Genomic DNA, 21,488 nt, shown 5'->3' on the forward strand with positions numbered 1-21,488 from the left:
ATGATTTTCAATGTGGATTATCAAGACAAGAGTGCATCGATCAACTTACTTCCACATTTGGCGATGAAGCCCCATCCTTTGCTCTTGTGAAACGCCGGTATAACGAATTTAATCGTGGCCGCCATTCGCTCACCGACGAGATTCGCGAAGGTCGTCCAAAATCAGTTGTTGTTCAAGAAAACATTGATGCTGTGCAAAACCTAATACTGCAAGATCGTCAGGTGACATACTGTGAGATTGAGGCAACCATATGCATTAGTTCCACCAGCATATATAAAATATTACATGATCATTTAGCTGTGAGAAAGGTATGTTCTCGTTGGATCCCACACAATATGACAAAAACTCAAAAAGACGCTCGCGTCAATTGGTGCAAACAAATGCTCAATAAATACAATCGTGGTGCTTCAAAAGACGTATATAAGATTGTAGCAGGTGACGAATCATGGATATATGCATATGAGCCGGAACGTAAACAGCAGTCGACTGTATGGGTGTTTCAAGATGAACCCAATCCAACAAAAGTTGTTCGTGCTCGAAGCACATCGAAACAAATGGTCGCCTGTTTTTACGGGAAAACTGGTCATGTGGCAACTGTGCCTTTAGAGGAACGTAGAACGGTCAACTCTGAATGGTACACAACAATTTGTTTGCCAGAGGTCTTCGGTCAAATATGGAAAACAAACAAACGCCGTCGGATCATTCTTCATCAAGACAATGCCAGCTGTCACACATCTCGTCTAACAACCGACTTTATGATCAAATTGATGGGTCAACGCTGTACAGTCCTGATTTGGCACCCAATGACTTCTTCTTGTTCCCGAATGTCAAGAATAAATTGCGTGGACAACGATTTTCGTCGGCGGAAGATGCCGTTGATGCGTTCAAAAACCATATTATGGAGGTGTCTCAAGAAGATTGGAAAAACTGCTTTGACAAATGGTTGGAACGAATGCAAAAGTGTATTGACCATAAAGGAGAATACTTCGAAAAACTATAAAGCAGTTTTCAATGCCAAATTCCTGTTTTTTCATTGTTAGGCTCAAAATATAAATAGTGACCCTCGTAGAAGCATGCATATTTTGTTTTTGACAGAAACATGAAATGTGATATAACACACTGTAATGTTTCATTTTTCATGTTTTTAAAAAATGTGAGGTGCCTTTTCCATTGTTTTGTCACGAAATGATGCGAGATGAACTACTGCAAAATTCGAAATAAACTATTCTTCTTCTTCTTCCTCTTTCCCCTTTTGCCTCATAGCATTGGGTTGCCTCTATCCACTCCTTCCATCTCTCCCATTCCTTTGCCATCCTCTTCATCTCTCTTATTCCTAGGCCTCCCTGATGGTGCAGTGGTAGTGTCGTTGCCTTGTAAGCATGGTGTCCCGGGTTCTATTCCCTGTGGAGGTACATAGTGGTTCGGATCCTACTTTAAACTGTAGGTCCAGTCCCGATTAGCCTTACTGTGCATAAAGTGGACTTAAAACACCAAATCAATCAATCAATCTCTTATTCCTTTCCTTTCTTTGTCCTATTTCTTCTATTCCTTTTTCGAATGTCTTCTGAGGTCTACCTCTTGTTCTCCTTCTCTCTGTTCTAGCTTCCATTAGTGGTTTTGCTTTTCTATCTTCGTCCATTCTTACCACATGTCCAAACCATTTTAATTCTGTTAGCATCTTAGCATCTCTTCTATTGGCTTCTGATTTAATTTTTCTCTGATTTTTTCATTACATACTCTATCCCTTCTTGTTTTAGCAACTATTCTACACAAGCATGTCATCTCTACTGTCCTTATTTGTCTTAGCGAAATAAACTATAAAACGCAAGATTTGGATTTTATTTACCAATGTGTCACTTTCTGAAATCTGAATTATCCCGAGAGGTATGCAATTCATGGAAAAAATATTAATTCTGATGTAAGTATTTCAGGAGCAAAAATTCACTCCTTTACACAGGAATAAACTTAATACTCTGATAACTATATAAATGTACTATTAGAAGGGAAATGCTTATTTTGTGTAAAAGTGTAGTTTTAAATCAAATTTAGAGTTCACCAAATTTTCACCTTTTTATATGCTGCTTTTGATTTTGATCCCGAAATGTGCCCATTTTTTGTACCGAAATCTTCTGATACTGACAATGTTTTAGTAGTACCTGGTAACAGTTATAAAATTAAAACTTAAGAATGGTGATAAACATTTACATTATTTGTGACATTTTTTCAGGTCATAAGTGGCATGAAATCAGACCAAAGTATACATCTCCATCAATGAAGTGGGATATTGTAACGGCTGAGGGGATTTTTCAAGATAGGGGACAATTGTGGCTATTGAATTCTGCAGGAGACTTGTTCTGTTCAAGACCAAATTCTCTGGATTTTCATGTGAGTACTCCACATCTAAATTTCTTCAGCTTGGGAGAACTTATAAATTATTCAAAATTCTGAGCGAAAACATCCTGCTTGATTTCAAGGAAACCTGATATTCCTTCAAACTCTTAGATGTTTTAACAGGATGTCTACTGAAGACGAATTCCCTGAATTCTGGGAATTATGCATGAATTTTGGGACATGGGGAATTACATGTGAATTCTGCATGACGTTCCATCACAACCATGAAAAATTGGAACACTTGCTAATCTAAATCTCACGCAATCTAGACATTCATAAAGATTCTAATGGACATTTTTCGCAGTTAAGTATGTTTCTTTTGACTAAATATTGCTAAACAGACCCATGAGTTATTTAGTGGAAAAATAAAACACAACCCAATCCAATTCTTGTTAGGTCACTTGAAGTGCTGTGACTTTACAGTATCTAGACATAGCAATTGGCACTAGCATTTGCACATTACAAGTAAAGATTTTTTGAACTTCGTGTTACATTTACTTGTTCAGTTTTTTTATGTCCATGAATTATATTTGTAAGATGTACTTGAAACTATTCACAAAAGTGTAGTGTAAGTGTTTATTATATACAATTATTTTTATGTTTTGAAATTTTTCAAAATTCATCTTGAAAACATGGAATTTTTCCCCAGTCTTAGAGTAGCCATCCTGTGCAAATATATATAAAACTATATTACTCCATGGAGTTTAGGTCAAGGCCTAACAAGCAATGCCTTTTCATCACATGATGCATGGTCAACATGTTTAGTCTCATCTTTGCTGTTACTAATCACAATGACGGACAAGCGTGCAAAACATTTTAGCTACACAGAAATGTACATTTTCTAAATTGTTGTTCATCAATTTTATCAGGATTTTAAAAATACGGATATTAATATAATTTTTATTCATTTTTTGCTGTCCGATTTGTGGCAATAAAGTTTCCAAATTCATGCTGTAACTCTTTTATTGAAATAATCTAACAATCGAAATGTTGTACCCTTCAATGTAGTCCCCTCCCCAATCCCTACTCCGCTCCACGTGGATCTTCCACTGTTAGAAGCAGTGTTGCAGGTGATTTTCTGATATGCTGTTCAAGAGTTTCATCGCTTTAGCTTTCACTGCATCCACAGACTCGAATAGGTTCCTTTTGGTGCAGACTTGACTTTTAGGAAGAGAAGGAAGTCACACGGAGCTAGGTCCGGTGAGTATGGTGGATATTCCAACACTGGAATGTTGTGTTTCACCAAAAACTTCTTCCTGATGAAGAATCCATGAGCCATTCTTCCACATGTCTGGTCTCCTTCTTCACACCCGTTCACGAAGGATCCCCAAAATATTCTTATATATGATACAACCGATTGACAGTCTGACCTTCAGGCACCCAATCAGCGTAGATAATCCTTCGCATATCGAAAAAAGTGATCATCATTGCTTTGAATTTGGACTTGCTCATTCAAGCTTTCTTTATCCCTGGAGGTTGGGGGCTCTTCCAGTGCTCAGATTGTCACTTAGTCTCAGGGTCATGTAGCAAAATTCAAGTTTCATCACAAGTAATTACATTTAGGAGGAAGTCAGGATCATTTTCGATGAGTTTTCAAGAGCGTCAGCACAACAATTCACTGAATGTTCCTTTTGATCAGGTGTGAGGATTTTTTGTACCACTTTTGAACACACTTTTTACATACCAAGATCATTGTGTATAATCTGTAACAGTTTCCTTATTGATGTTACAGAGTTCAGAAATTGCTCATATGCTCAGGTCATGGTCTCCTCGAACAATTTTAGCAACCTTCTTGATACTGTCTCGAGTTTTCATAGAGCAAGGGTGACTTGATCGTGGATCTTCCCCGGTGCCTTCCCTACCCTCTTTAAACTTCTTAAACCACTCGAAAATTCGTGCGAGAGGTAAACACTGTTCCCCATAAATTTCTTTCAACTAATTGTAAGTTTCTGTGGCGGATTTCCCAAGTTTTTTGAGAAATTTGACATTAATACGTTGTTCCACTTTCGAACTTAACATGATTCCGATGGTGGTTAGATGCTCCATCCACTTCTAGCAAAGGCTACAGCCAGACTGCTCCACGCACGTGCATAAAAGTTTGTGCGTAGGCGGAGGATAGTTCACCGGTCAGTATCCTACCCAGCTTTGTTATCGATATGACCTGAAATAAATAAGAAAATCAATCTGGAAACTTTGTTGCTGCACCTCGTATCTAGAGAATCTGGATTATTTGTTACTTTTGTTGTATGTATTGGTTAATTTGAAATCCAGATATCCATCATCTGTATTTCTTGACCAACTGTATTCAAATTGTAGTAACTCTATTGACTTGTGCATGAATGAGGCATCTGAATCATCATTTCTGTCAGTCCGATTTTGCAATTTTCAAATGCAAGAATTTATACCCAGTTTCATTTAACAATCCACTTGTGTGTAATTTCTATCTAAACTTGCACATGAGACATAAAATACATAGGTTCAAATTGTAACAACATAACTTAAATGCCTGGAAGCCATTGACATACATGTAACACATTGTTACGATGACAAACCAATAAATAACATGCTATAAATTCAAATTATTCTTCTTCTTCTTTCTGTCATTGTCTATCATCTCCCCTTGGAGTCTTCTTTTTTTTTATTATTATTATTTTTTAAAAAACGCTGGTCTTATGATATCTATCTGGAAGTCTATGCAATTTTCTTAAGTGGTGTGTTGGGTGTCTGCATTTGGATGGTTTTCACTATCCCTTCCTATCACATCCTCAGTCAATCTTGCTGGTGTTGATTCAAGGTTTGGATCAGGTAGATCTGTTGATGAGGGGTTTGGTCCACAGTCACCTGTAGTCATCGTAGTCACCTGACGTGTACCGTGCATGTCGATCCATTCAACAATTGCACTTTATATGTTAGTGTGTTGCCAACTCTAGACAATACCATTCCCGGTACATGCTTCAGTGAATTTACCTGCACCCAGACTGGACCGTTCGGAAGATATGTAGTTTTGTCAAGTCTCTTCCTCTCTACTTGACCTCGCCGTGATCCAAGAAATGGCAGGCGATCCACTTGCCTTTCTCACTCTGTGATATCTGTTACCATCCACCTGAGTCTTGGTTTAAATCCTAACACTGATGCAGAAGGCAAACTTTGTGTTTCACCTAATCTTTAATTCCTCAAAAACAAGAACTTCCGAGATTCTGGCATCTATTTTTAATGAATTCAAATTGGTATGTTCCAATACCAATTTCCTCAAATGATATTTCACGGTGCGTATATATACAGGGTTATTATAAATGATTGACCTGATTTCATAAATTCACTGTAGCTTTATTATTTCACATATTGTCAAGAAACTTTGCAGACGTATAGAAAAACTCAAAAAATTTTCTTGTGTTGCAGCTTCGCTTCTGATTTCTGCCACGAGAGCGCAGCAGTGAGCATTTATTCAATATGGCGACAGGCAGAGAGAAAGCTTATGTTGTGCTCGAGTTTCATTCACATCAGTCAAGACACTTCCGAACGAAGTTCAACAAAGATCCACCAACTGCCAAGTCCATTCGGCGATGGTATGCACAATTTACAGCTTCAGGATGCCTCTGTAAGGGGAAATCAACTGGTCGGCCTACAGTGACTGAAGAAACGGTTGAGCGCGTGCGAGCGAGTTATGTACAAAGCCCACAGAAGTCGTCGAACAAAGCAACCAGAGAGCTGAACATTCCACAGCCTACCGTTTTTAAGATCTTACGGAAGCGATTGAAGAAGAAGTCTTACCGCTTGCAATTGCTACAAGCCCTGACGCCTGATGACAAAGTCATACGCTATGAACTCTAGCACAACATAAGCTTTCTCTCTGCCTGCCGCCATATTGAATAAATTCTCACTGCTGTGCTCTCGTGGCAGAAATCAGAAGCGAACCTGCAACACAAAAAAAAAAATTGAGTTTTTCTATATGTCTGCAAAGTTTATTGAGAATATGTCAAATAATAAAGCTACAGTGAATTTATGAAATCGGGTCAATCATTTATAATAACCCTGTATCTCTCGGGCATTCCATTATTCAGGCTATGGTACAGATGTATGGTTTAAGTGTCTTATTCCTTATTGAGAGCAGAAATTTTGGAATGTTAGGCTGCTGAACGCAGGACTATCATCTTATATGATATTGTCTGGTAGACCCAAGTAAGAGCAAGACTGTAATGTCCAACATACTGTTTTGGCCAATTCCAGAGAATGAACTTGCCATATGTCAACTCATTTACTGAATGGGTCGACTAGAATGAGAAATTTCTTTCCTCTGAAGAAAAAGTGATCTACGTGTACTCTCTCCACCACACGTGAAGCTTCGAATGATAAACCAACAAAAGCTTGACCTTTTAACTTTAACATATTATTATTCACACCTCGTAACTTTAGCGTAGTGAATTGTGTTCGCCGATGCGGAAATAATTGTTTGAAAGACTTGTTATTAAACAGAGTAACTGTAGATCCAGCATCTAGTTCACATTGTACTATTCGTTTATCAATACACAGATCAACAATGCATGGTTTTGCTGACACAAAAACATTAGTGCCATCTGCAGCTTGTGTTTTTTGCTAGAAACTAACTCTCCTTGCTTCTGAACGGGTGAGTGTTGCATATTGAACTTGTGTATTTTCTGTGTTCAATGAAATAGTTTAAGGGCTGTCTTCTGGCAGATGAGAATCACTAAGTTCAACATGTAATAAGGACAAACCATGAACTTTTCTATGTATGCTTTGTTCACCAACAATAGCATCTAATGGTTTAATATTCGACGTAGATATTTGATCAGTTGTAATTGTCTTGCAACTCCACAATTCTTTTTCCTAAACTTGCATTTTACATGCCAATGACCTTTCTTCTTGCAAAATGAACATACCGAAAATAACTTGCTGGACATTGTCCAGGATCTTGTCTTCTGGAACATCTATAACATTCTTCGGTGCTATTACAACTTTTATCCTGAGGATTAACAAAGTTGAGAGAACATTTGCGTTTCTTGTTCACTAACTAACTAACTCTCTAGCCTTCTTAAACCCGAAGGTTCATGGCTGCAGCAACACAGGCCTTCCATCTGTCCCTATCTTTAGCAAGTTCTATATACTCTTTTCCATCCCTACCGATTTCCCTTAGGTCCATCTCAACATTGTCCCTCCATCTTCGTCTTGGCCTTCCTACAGGTCTCTTACCATCAGGTTTCCCAACAAGAATCCTGTAAACTCCTCTTTCCTCTCCCATTCGTGCCACATGGCCTGCCCACCTAAGTCTTCTTGATTTAATTATTCTAATAATATCTGGACATGAATACAAATTATGTAGTTCTAAATTATGTAACCTTCTCCACTCACCTGTCTCCTCATCCCTTTTAGGTCCAAAGATTTTCCTAAGGATTTTATTTTCAAATATTCTCAATTTATGTTCCTCTTTCAATGTAAGGGACCAAGTTTCACACCCATATAATACTACAGGCAAAATTACTGTTTTGTATATTTTAACTTTTAGTTTCTTAGATATTAAACGAGAAGACAAAAGTTTATGAAGAGAGAAGTAACATGCATTTCCTGAATTAAGCCTACTTTTTATTTCCTCTTTAATATAATTTTCATTTGTTAATATTACTCCTAAGTATTTGAATTTGGAAACTGGTTCAAACAAGTTGTTATCAATAATTAGGTTTTGATTATTACCTAACACTTGGTTTCGGCCTGTAAGCATATATTTAGTTTTCTCTTTGTTAACTTCCAAACCTATCTCTTTAGCAGTTTTAAAAAATATTTTAGCATTATTCTTAATTGTATTCACATCATCCCCCAGTAAGTCTACATCATCTGCATATGCTAACAACTGAGTCACACCATTTAATTTTAGTCCTTCTTTAGTTTCTTTTACCTTCCTAACAGCATATTCTAGGGCAAAATTAAAGAGCAATGGAGATAATGCATCTCCTTGTTTTAACCCATCATGAATTGTAAATTTGTCAGACATATTATTACCCACACGAATTTTACTTTCTGTTTCACTGGTGCATATTTTTATCATACTAACAAGCTTCTTAGGTATTCCAAACTCTACTAATATATTATATAATTTATCTCTTTTGACCGAATCATATGCTTTTTTGAAATCAATGAATAGCTGATGGACATTTTGATTATATTCCCACTTTTTTTCAAGTGTCTGTCTAATGTGAAAAATTTGATCTGTAGTTGATCTGTTACGTTTAAATCCACATTGATAATCACCTATAATTTCATTAGCATATGGGGTTAGTCTTGTTAAAATAATGTTAGATAATATTTTGTATGTTGTTGAGAGTAGAGAAATTCCACGGTAATTATTGCAGTTCATTTTATCACCTTTTTTAAACACAGGAACAATTATGGATTCTTTCCACTGTTGAGGGATTTCTTCTTTATTCCATATTAAACAAATTAATTTATGAATTTGACATATTAATGAATTTCCACCATATTTAATTAACTCAGCTGGTATTAAATCAATGCCAGGTGCTTTGTTATTCTTTAGCCTTTTAATAGCATCTTTAACTTCAGTCAAGTTAGGTTCTGGGACTAAAGGTTCTGCTGTGTGCACTTCATTTACTTCTGATTTATCTCCTACATGGACATTTAAAAGGTCATTAAAGTAGTTCTTCCATCTATTTAGAATATCGCTTGGGTCAGCTAGAAAATCACCGTCTTTATCTTTTATCAAGTTTACTTTAGGTTGCCACCCCTTTCTAAATTCATTTACACCTTTATATAAATCTCAGATATTTTTATTTTTGCTGTTTGTTTCAATTTCGTTAATTTTGCTTTTCAAGTAATCTCTTTTTTTACTTCTAAACGTGCGGTTAACTTCTCGCTTTATTCTATTATAATTGCTTAGATTTGTATCATCCGAGTTATTTAACCACCTAAGTCTAGCCTGATTTCTTATTTCTATTAGATTATGACATTCATTATCAAACCATGGCTTACTTTTTCTTGGTTTATGGTATCCTATACTTTCTTTAGCTGCTGATTCTATTGCATTACGTATGTGCTCCCAATTCTTATTTACGTCTCTTTCATTTATATTTTCATCATCATTTAAATCCTGCAAAACATCAAATCTATTTGACAGTTTAATTTGGTAATCTTTCTTAATTCTTTCATCAACAAACTTTCCTGTATCAAATTTTATAACTTTTAGATTTTGTTGCTTATGATTTATCACTGAGAGTCTTTCTCTTAATTTAGCAATTACTAAATAATGGTCACTGGCACAGTCAGCACCTCTATGTGTACGAACGTCAATTATACTAGTATGCCTTCTCTTATCAATGAGAATATGATCTATCTGATTATGAGTTTTACCATCTGGAGAAGACCAGGTATATTTATGGATATCTTTATGTTTAAAAGTGGTACTTTTCACAATTAAATTCTTTGAGGTTGCATAATTTCATTTGAAGCACAATATCTTGACATTTTGCTGCAGTCAGTGTAGGTTCATACAGTAATTTCTTTCTAATGGCATCATACAGAACACCTGCAATTACTTGTTCTACAATGTCTTCCTGTAAGTACTGTTCAAAACTACATTTAAGTGCTTGTTGTTTAACACGTACCATAAATTGTGTTGCATTCTCTCCAATTGCGTGTATGCACTGCCTGAACTTATAACGCTCCACAAATTTGTTTATTCTTTTGCCAAAATGTTTGAGAAGATTATCCTTGACCGTTGAATACGTTTGTCGTTCGACTGATTCTGGTGCAATGATATTCTTCAGCACTTCAAAAGTTTCAGACCCTATAACTGATATAAGTATAGGTACTTTTCTGGCTTCATTAACATCATGAGCCAAACAAGACTGTTCGAACTTCATTAAATAGTCTTCAATTTCTTCCGAGTGGCCAGAACTCTGAGAATAAATTCAAACCGAACATATTCATAATTGTAGACAACTTAATGTCACAATATCATAGACACAATCCGTATCACACTGATTTAAACTTTGCCCTTGTACAATTATTGTAAACTGATACACAAACCGTGTAATCTTGGTTCTTACCATAGAAATTGATCAAGCCGACACAATTCCTCTTTGCATAAACCTATGCTTGAATGATGATGGTCGCGAACTCCTCGTGACGTGTTCATCCATACTTCTTCTCACGTAGAATCACCAAGAATATCCTGTACGACTGCACCTTAGATGGTGCCTCTGTGTGCGTATAATTTCTATCTAAACTTGCACAAGACACATAAAATACGTAGGTTCAAATTATAACAACGTAACATTAATGCCTGGAAGCCATTGACATACATGTAGCACATTGTTACCATGACAACCAATAAATAACATGCTATAAATACAAATTCTTCTTCTTCTTCCTGTCAAGTGTATCAGAAATGAGCATGAATTGTGTATTTGTCATGAGTACCTCTTGTACTAAGTAAGCCCACATGATAAATATTTCACTTTTTTTCATCTGCTTAATGCATTTGGTTTCATAACATAATATTCATCTTCTTAATTCAAATTCAAATTTTAAAATTGATTATATATGTAAAATATCTACATTAGTATCTATTCTTCCGTGCTTGTATATGTCTATTGTGTTGCTAGACTTCTATTTCCTTAGACTATTGATGTAACACCACCCAAAACATCAACTTTTTAAGTTCGGTGGCCTTTTTTTCTGTTTTCATTGATACTTGTGTTAACTTTGATATATAAATATGTAACGTTTCTTCTGTGGTACAACTTTCGTAGTTTATCAGAATTTCTATGCTACAGTTATTTAAAAGGTAGCTCTTTTCTTCAATGGTGACCATCTAAATTTACATTAATGTTTTGTTAAATTTTAATAAACATCATATTAAATATAAAAATATAATATTAATTATAATAATTGAGGGCCCAGGCTTATCCACTACCGGCCTCACTCCCACCTGATCCTACTCATTCACCCGAGGTGGGAAATCATCCAACCAGATACGTGGTGACATGTGGTCAGCATGACGAACCCCCAGTTGTTGTAGGTTTCATGACTATAGCTCGACCACAAGGAAAAAAACCTTCCCTCAAAAGCGTCCGCGCATTTTCCCTGCCGTTATCGGTGCTCGGTGCAGTGTTGCCAGGTCAGACTTAAAAAAATCGGGAGATTGTTCCTTGGAAAACCAGAAGATCTGCTACAAAATCCGATGATCTAAAAGTAGCGGATGAACGACCTTCTGGGGGCGGCATAGGCGTGCGCACTGGGGGGGGGGGGGCAAGGGGATGTCTGCAGATTTTTTCCAGCGAGGGGGAAACAATATATTTTTATCAGGCGGGTAAACGAGGCATATTACCCCGTAATAATGTTGCCCTCTCATAAAACACCACTTAAGTTTGAAATTATCACGTTCCTACATCCCTATTATAATAATGGATGTAAATTACTGCGACTGAAATCAACTCATACATCTGAAATAATAGGTACTTTTTTGTCAACATTCATTTCCCAGAAGGGGAGGGGGTGGCGACCATCCTTGCACTTCCTTCTGGACGTCCATGTCGCTATATAATTTTGTAGAAAATTAAGTATTTAAGTATAGAATAGTATATTAAGGATAGAAAATTAAGTATTTTCAAGCAACTACGGGCAAGGGGGTGCATTATTTCCTTTGTAATTTAACTATGCCGCTTCGTTCTCTAGCAACTTTCTTGTTATTAACACTCACATGCTTTATTCGTCAGTTATGCTGCCTCTATGTTGCTGCATTTAATATATAATAGACACATACACACACACATACATGTATAAAATAATTTGCCCACGCTACGAAGTCAGTGTTTCTACCTAGTAAGGCAAGGACGTTTCACTGTGTGTGTGTCACTCCATCCATTTCATCAGTTTTTCATTCATCCATGTTGTCGTACTTACCCGTAGAGGCACAAAAGCGACGTAAAATAACTAAAATTGAAATAGATTTTCGGGTGGGATAAAATACAACCATCTAAAAATAGTAATGTTAATGTAGTAATAGTAATAAAATAATAATAATGTCCTAGCACAATTGAGTATCGTTTGGCATAATTTCACAGTTCAAACAGCACTTTTCATGGCTGAGTGGAGTTCCACTCTACCTCTCCCCTCCATGTTCAATTAAGATGAGCAGGAAATGTGTTTTTGAGCAAGCAGTTGGAGGTTCCATAGCAATAGTTTATTAAGGAATTCTCCCGAGAAATCAATAGGTCTGGCAACACTAACGTGAGCCGGGCTGAAGTCTCCTTCTCCCTGTCTTTTTCCCCCACCCGCCAGCGCGATGGGGTCTGCGCAGGTTTCTTTCCTTGTGGTTCCACTATAGGTTACGCTTCCCCCAGGAGACTCGAACCTGCATGCTTCCTGTAGCCGGAGCCCAAAGCATGATGCCTTAGATGACATAACCACGATGTGGGGATTCAGAATTTCTATGCTACAGTTATTTAAAGGTAGCTCTTTTCTTTAGTGATGGCCATCTAAATTTTCATTAATGTTCATTAAATTTTAATAAACCTCGTATGCTTAAATATAAAAACATAGAAGCAAGAAAATTTAAGATAAATATGTATACTTGAATAAATTGTTTGTTACATTATCAAAGATTAAAATGGTATGCCTAGTTTCTTTTTAGCAAATCATATTTTTTTTTACATTGCTGTTGAAACATGTTGCCCTGATACTGGATCAGTGACTTATCCATCTAAATTTTTTCACAGAATCTCAATATTTGGTCTCTGTGCAAAATTTGCCATTACACATTCTAAAATCATCCTTCCAATCCCAGATTGAAAATTCTGGATAAACTTCTGATTACTATTAGATCAGTCAAAAAGTAAATGCAATCATTTTTTTTTATTTTTCACAGCAACAATAGAAAACTTACAATGATATCATTTTCCAACATAGTCCCCCTGCACTTCAATACACTTGGTCCAACGTTCCACAAGCTTTCCGATACCCTGAGAAAGAAAGGTTTTCGGTTGAGCAGCAAGCCACGTATGCACCACTTCCTTCACCTGTTGATCTGTGTCGAATCGATTGCCTCTTAAAGCATCTTTAAGTGGTCCAAACAGATGGTAATCCGACAGGGCAAGATCGGGACTGTATGCAGGATGCTCTGACATCTCGAAGCCCAGATTCTGAAGAGTTTGAGCGGTGTTGGCAGCTGTATGGGGACGCACGTTGTCATGCAACAAAAGAATGCCTTCCGACAATCGACCTTGTCGTTTGCTTCGAATTGCAGGCTTCAACTTGTTCGAAAGCATATCACTGTATCGTTCACTGTTTATTGTTGTCCCCTTTTCCACATCCCTTCTAAGACCCAGAAAAGTGTGAGCATCAATTTTCCTGCAGAGTGTTGACGCTTGACTTTTTTTTCACTGGAGATTCAGGGTGTTTCCATTCCATGCTCTGGCGTTTGCTCTCAGTTTCGAAGTGATGGATCCATGTTTCATCTCCAGTGATGATTCGTTTGAAAAAGGCTTCACCTTTGTTAGCATGTCTGTCCAATAATTGCTGACAGATTCTCACACGATTTCGCTTGTTCTCGTCAGTGAGTTCTTTAGGGACCCATCTCGCACAGACTTTAGTTTAGCCTGTTATGGATAATTTCATATGCAGAACCATGACTAATGTGCATATGGTTTGCCACTTCATCAACAGTTACTCATCGGTTATTCAGAACCAGCTCATGGACTTGCTCAATGTTGTCATCAGTAGTGGATGTGGCTGGATGACCTGCTCTTTCCTCGTCCTTCACACGTGTTCGACCACTTTTAAACTTTTCAATCCACTGGTAAACACTTCGCAGCGGTAAAACATTGTCACCATATTGTGCTGAAAGTCTTCTATGGATTTCAGCTCCTGGTACACCTTCAGACCACAAAAAACGGATTACGGAATGCTGTTCTTCTGTGGTGCACACGGACAGTGGCGCAGCCATGTTTACTTGGCAACACTGCAGAGCGAACTGAAGTGATGATGCTGTAACCTGCCACAGGCGAAGACAACGATACTATCTATCGGCTTGCAAGCGCAGAAAGCTGTACAGCCAACCTACGGAAGGAAAGAAAAACATTGCATTTACTTTTTGACTAACCTAATATATTCCTTAATTTTACTTTATCCCAAATAATGCACTCTATCTGTCATCTTATAGTATTTTTCTGTATATTACATTTCCTGTGTTATATGTATTTTATCCAACAATGAAGTATACTTGAAGTTTCACTGTCATTTTCTTTTTTAAGGCACTTCCTCTTCCATGCAACGATGTGTTGTGTTTGGCTGCAGCTCCTGGGGTTCTGTGGATTCTAAATGCACAAGGGAAGATATTTATGAGACAGGGCTTAAGTGACATATGCACTGATGGGTTTGTCTGGACAGAACTTGATTTGTCACAAATAGGTAAAGTGTTCGTATTCACTATTTGAATAGATCCATAACTATTTTATTGTTTCCATATTTGTTAAATATATTTTATCAGCGGTCAGAGGGGCTGTTTATAACAAATTGTCTCCTGAACTCCTAGTTATTAAATTTAACTATGCATTGGACCATACTGTGAAGGTAGGGTGCGAGACAGTCTCCATCTCAGCCATACTGGAAATGATGTAATCAGCATGTTTCAGTTGTCTTTACCCCCTTCTCCATGATGCCCCACTGTTACCCGTTCATTAGTGGCTAGGTGACTCCCAGAGCTGCTTTGTGCAAGAACATTGAGAGAGCTTTCAGACTATAGCTACATGTATGTAAATAACTATACAGGGTAAATATAAATGATTCATCAGGTTTTGAAGTGAAATATTTCCAAAACTATTAAAATAATATGCGTGTGCTAATCATAAAATGAAAGAACACATCTGAAAGTTTAATTTCTCATATTTGTAACCTTGCTGCCTGCCGACAGATGGCAGCACAAACCTAGTTTCCAAATAGGCGTCTATGCAGCAGAAAGCATTCTGTGTTTTGGAATATGAGAAGTGTTCATCCGTTGTTACCGTACAGTGTGCATTCCGGAGACAGTTTGCAACTGCACCACCAGGTCAGCAAAGCATTCTGCAATGGCATTGACAGTTTTAGGAAACTGGTTGCCTGTGTAAAGGTAAAAGCACAGGACATCCAAGCGTTTCTGATGAAACAGTGGAGCGAGTTAGGGCGAATTTTGTGCGTAGCCCACAAAAGTCAACATACCGTGCCAGTCAGGAACTTGATATTCCTCAGCCAACTGTCTGGAAGATTTTGCAAATCCGATTGCGACTGAAACCATACCACATACAGTTATTGCAAATGTTACAACTGGACCACCTCGTCAAACGATATGAATTTTGTAATTCCATGCAGGACGCTATGGAGGACAATGGTTTTTCTTGAGCTTCTGCTGTTTAGTGACGAGACGACATTCCATTTGAGTGGCAAGGTTAATTGCCATAATGTTTGTATCTGGGGTACTGAACAACCACATGCTACAGTGCAACATGAATGAGATTCCCCAAAAGTGAATGTATTTGCTGCAGTGTCTAAATCAAAGATGTACGGTCCCTTTTTCTTCACTGTGACGGGTATGTCATTCCTCGATATGGTGCAGTTGTGGTTGTTTCCACAAGTGAAAGAGGATTCCAATAACTTCGTATTCCAACTTGATGGGGTACCGCCCCATTGGCACACTGAGGTGTGTCGCTACCTGAACGAAGTACTCCCATGCCGTTGGATTGGGCGATGTGCTAAAGATGACTTAGCACTTTTCCCATGGTCTCCTAGATCTCCCGACCTAACGGTTTGTGATTTTTTTCCTTTGAGCATTACAGCTGCATTTATGACCATTAGTAGGGATATGCTAGAGCACGTGTGGAGCGAACTAGTCTTTTGCATAGATGTGTGTCATGTGACAAGAGGAAGCCACATTTAACATTTGTGAAAGTATGTCTGAAACTTGGACAGTTTCTGTTTATTTTCATGTATCATTCTTTATTGTATGTGTTATATATATTTTTAATGCAGTCCTTACAAACCTGATGAATCATTTATAATTACCCTGTATTGCTGCAGATTTTAAAACGTGGATAGTGACAGTGCAAAAAATTATAATGTCATGTTTATTATGCTGATTTAATGGAATATGTGATACAACAAATACACAAACATAAAGAGAAAAACATGTAATGCACTCTTCATTTTAAAAGGTAATTTCGAACTGTGTTTGAGTCAGGCACCAGGTTAGATTTGCATTCATGTTAGGGGGAATAAAAAATACGGTTCATAACAAGAAGACGTAAGTGAGTTACTAAGTTATTTCGTGGAAATAATTTACTAACTCACTTACATCTTATTAGATTTTCAGGTGCCATGACGACCAGACACCCTGCATTTGTCTTACCTTGAAGGAACCTATGTTGTTTGTCACTTCTGTGCCCCCTGCCTCTCATGCATTGCTTGTCTCATTGATCTGAATTGCTGTGAATTTGTTGTGTTTTACATATGTTGTAAATATTACTTTGATTGTATGTAGTTTCTCTAATAGATGTCTTTGTTTATCACATTATTGAAATATACTTAAGCCTGGTTTACATTGGTCGAGTAGACGGGAGAGTAACTGGAGCGATTATGGTAAATCGAGATACTCTTCTCGTGTAAACAAGTGGGGAGAGTACTGGAGTCAGTACTCGCTCCAGTTGTCAGGACAGTCGAGTGGCTGTTCAACAACAACAGCAACTAGACCGAGTTTCTTCCTCCCTCATTGATTTTTTCACTTGTGCGTAAACTCTACAGACCACTCGATCAATGTAAATGCTTTTGGAGGAGAGCATATTGTCTGTGTGTGTGGTAGTATTGTGAGTTTTTTTTTTTTTTTTTTTAATCAACCATGAATAGGAGGTGGCCAAAGTCCGACAACATAAAATTTGTAGAACTGTACCGTGAATACTAGTGTCCATGGAATTTGTGTTGGTTATAGGAACAAACAAAAGAAACTATGGGCTTATGAGGCCATAAGTGCAAGATATGGGACTTGATGTATTTGGCGAAGGAGAAGTAAAATTGAAAATAAAGAATTTACATTTTACGTACAACCAAGAACGATTGAAAATAGAAAAAATCTAGGAAGTTAGTTTTCTTTCTAGACATGTCCTCTGCATTATTGTATTCATTTCTCCTAAAAGAAAATATGTAAACCATTCCAGAGCTTTTATTTAATCGCCAGAGGAACAAGCCAACAACGTCAATGAATTCATTCTCTCCAAAGAGCACCAAACAGCTGCACACACTATCTCACTTTGCTAGAGTTGAGTAGAAAGTGTGTAAACAGCTACTCACCTGAGAAGAGTCGAGACGAGCAGACAGGCCAGTAACTCGTCCCAGTAACTCGTCCCAGTAACTCTCTCGCTCACTCGAACAATGTAAAGCAGCCTTCAGAAATACAAATATCTCTTCTCATCCCAGTGTATTTGTTTATTGGTGTAGTTGCCAATAATTGTAATTTCATATTTCTATAAATAGCCTGTAATTGATTTCACAATTCTCCTTGGTGAATAAAACAATTTTATGAAAAATTGTTTGCTGTGATGTCTTCTGCATGCTGTGAAAATTTGTTTGTGTTGTATATCAACCCCCTGTGTGTTTATATAATATGTCACCATTGTCAACATGATGATAAACAAATTCAGATTTGTATTGCATTTAATTTCATTAACAGGAGATGGAATAAAACACACAGAAGTTCATTTTCTTATCCTTAACTTTTCCCCCCTCCTCCCAAATAAATGTGATACACATAAACTGTCCAATAATGATACTACCATAATTACTGTTTCATTTCAGATGAGGTACACTTGGTTCACATTTCATGTGGTACTGATGTTGTTTGGGCTTGTGATAACCATGGTGTTATTCATATGGCTGTGATTTCACCTTCTTCCATGGAAAACAATACATTCCTACCTGCATGGGTTGCTGTGGATGGCAGTACGGTTGGGCGAAATAGTTACTTCACAAAAGTAAGTCTTTTACATCTTTATTTAAGACAGTAACAATTAAATGTTACTTGCAAATCATTGTATTATGTGAAGAAGTAAATTATAGCAGTCTTATACCATGAATATGTCCTTTAGTTTCCCAAGTTGGAAATGTTTGGCCATTCCTTTAATGTTGATAGCAGTTATTTCTTTGATTTACTTGCCTTTCTAATACTCTGGTGTGGACGGCTGGGACTATTCTGTGTGCATACATAGGATGCCCAAGTCTCATTATGTAGAATTTTGCCAAAAGATGTTAAACCGTGTCATGGTTATTTTGCCTCATTTTGAATGAATATTCTAGGCACTGGCAGTAGCAAAATTAGGTACTGTGTCACTTAATTATTCCCATATATGCATGATAGAGATGTTTGAAGAATGTCTATTGTTGAAACTGCATTTGTGGGGATTTGCCCCACTGTTCATATACAGTGTGTCCCACTCGTAAGGGGCCCTGGAAAAAGTGTTATAAAAATCTTAATAAAAGAGGATATGAAACCAAATTTGTACATGACATACCTTTATGGTTGAGAAATAAAGGTACATTACAAGAAGTGCTGGAAGTGACCTCCCCCCACCTGTATACACAGTTCAACACGGCTCTGCATGTTCGTGAATGTTCTCACGTAACTCGTCGACGTGGCACAGTGATGAAGCGTGGTTCCACTTGTCAGGATACGTGAACTCACAAAACACACGTTTATGGAGTAGTGACAACCAGCATGCAATCGTTGAGGAACCCCTTCATTCACAGAAGGTGGGCGTGTTCTGTGCATTATCACAGCGGCACATCATCGGGCCAATTTTTTTTTGACACTACTGTCAACAGTGATGTGTACCAGGCATTGTTTCATGAATTTGTGAACCAGTTGGATGACGAGGAACTGACACTTGGCTGGTACACATGGTACAAGAACAAACCACGCACCATCGACGAGCTACGTGAGAACATCCACCGTGAAATCCAGGCAGTCACGCCGAATACTCTGGCAGCAACATTCACGAACATGCAGCGCCGTGTTGAACTGTGTATACAGGTAGGGGGAGATCACTTCCAGCACTTCGTGTAATGTACCTTCATTTCTCAACCATAAAGGTATGTCATGTACAAATTTGGTTTCACATCCTCTTTTATTAAGATTTTTATAACACTTTTTCCGGGGCCCCTTACGAGTGGGACACCCTGTATTTTCAGAGTATAAATGGTGTAACTTCACTTTTCATGGAAATGGAGTTACTTGTATAATTTAGAACTGTGAAGTATCAACATTTCAGTGCTACAAAAGTATCTCCCAAGTTTCAAATTCTTGCTCATGAGGTGATGTGATGGTCCTGTGGATCTGCACAATATAATTATATGTTTATTAAAATTAATTTCATATTATACAAGTCGTCACTTTCTATTAACGGTTAAAGAAATTTATAATAATTGCTTTGTACAACGTTAATTATGTTATTCATTTGTGCTAAATGCTGTATAAATAATGTAATATTCTGATGTTGCTATAGCAACGAAAATCAATAGTCATATAGCAATGGATGTAATGAAATTGGAATACAGGTAATAGTGAAATGCATCATGCTTAGTTATTTTACTACTATATAAACCCACAGAAGTTGTATCTTCACCTTCGTGTTATAATTCGAAATATTTATGAACTAATTCGAATCATATAAAATAATTAACAAGTGATCATCACATTATAATTGGTGGTCCCGCATTGTGGCACGATCTTGAGTGATGTGTTTTGCTTAAGTGTTCACTTACACCTTTGTTCTTGTGAATTTAGTTTGTACATAAATTTCTATAATATGCACATCAAGTAATCCTTATAACCTGAGATCCAAAACAAGTCTTACAGCTAGATCTATCAATTGTGATAAACCTGATGAATCGCAAGATAGGAATGGTGCCATGAATATGGTGAAGTTCTGCAAGGATCCCGATAAGGAAAGGTTGGTAGCTTGTGAAAATTGTGGCCATTGGTACCATTTACAATGTTTGGGCTTGTCTGATAAGCATTGGGAGTTATATCAGCTAAACAAAAATTATTTCTGTAAAGATTGTGATCCATCTTATGATCTGTTTTGTTTTGAAGCTTTTGTGCAATGGAAACGAAGTCAAGAAAACGTTCAAGAAATTAATTTTCGTAGTTCTGTGTTGACCGAAATGTCAACGGAGCAAAGTAATGTTCCTTTTCAAATGTTTGATTTGATTGCAGAGTTAATGAAAATCAGCGAGTCTCAGAAATTGCAATTTACAAAAATCAGTGAATCGCAAGAGTCACAACAGGTGGAATATACAAAAATTAGGGAAACTCAATAATCACAACAGCTTGAGTTTACAAAAATGAGGGAAATTCAAGAGTCCCAACAGCTTGAGTTTACAGAAATGAGGGGAACTCAAGTCACAACAGCTTGAGTTTACAAAAATAAGGGAAACTCAAGAGTCACAACAGCTTCAGTTCACAAAAATCATGGAAAGTCAAGAGCTAGAATTTACAAAACTCAGAAAATCTCAACAGGAAATTCAAAATTCACAGCAAGTACTCAATCTTAACTTCCACGAATTGAGTACATCGTTTAGGAAAGAATTAGCCGAAGTTGCCGAGTCCTGCAAATTAGCAACACGTTCATTACATCAGGAAATGGAAAGGGAAGAGCAAGGGGCTAACAGGGAATATCGAGGAAGTGAACTCTACTTGCACAGGAAATTCTGCTAAACTTGCTGGATTGAATGATCAGATTACAGAACGTCAGAGCAATGTTTCAGGGTTGTGTCAGCAGGTTCAAAGACTTGATGACGTGAACAAGGACAAAATAACAAAGTGCGTGGAAGCATGTGAGGAAAAGATCACTAACTTAACATTTAAGATTGGATCAAGTAATACTGTACATGTTTATATCTCTCATGTGAATGGTAACTGTCAAACTGGTATTCCTGCACGGAATCTAACTTCTCTTAAATCATCTGATTCTTCAGCATGTAATGTTTCTGATGACGAACACAATCGCATTGCTTCACAAAGGCACAAACGTCTAGATATAGTGAGTGTGAGT

At 37.3% G+C, this 21,488-nt stretch overlaps 1 protein-coding gene across 4 annotated transcripts in view; it reads left to right on the plus strand.

Annotated features, from left to right (window-relative positions):
- LOC145978892 (tectonin beta-propeller repeat-containing protein 2) overlaps window positions 1-21,488 on the plus strand; it is a 116,252-nt gene that overhangs the window by 75,382 nt on the left and 19,382 nt on the right. For all 4 annotated transcript variants that reach the window (XM_083111829.1, XM_083111832.1, XM_083111831.1 and 1 more), the window contains exons 11-13: window positions 2,228-2,385; window positions 14,670-14,826; window positions 18,235-18,410. In XM_083111829.1, the coding sequence (XP_082967955.1) occupies window positions 2,228-2,385; window positions 14,670-14,826; window positions 18,235-18,410 (491 nt within the window). The remainder of the gene's footprint in view (window positions 1-2,227; window positions 2,386-14,669; window positions 14,827-18,234; window positions 18,411-21,488) is intronic.

This window comes from Lepisma saccharinum, chromosome 25, assembly GCF_977018435.1.
Source record: "Lepisma saccharinum chromosome 25, izLepSacc3.1, whole genome shotgun sequence".
NCBI classification, from domain to species: domain Eukaryota; kingdom Metazoa; phylum Arthropoda; class Insecta; order Zygentoma; family Lepismatidae; genus Lepisma; species Lepisma saccharinum.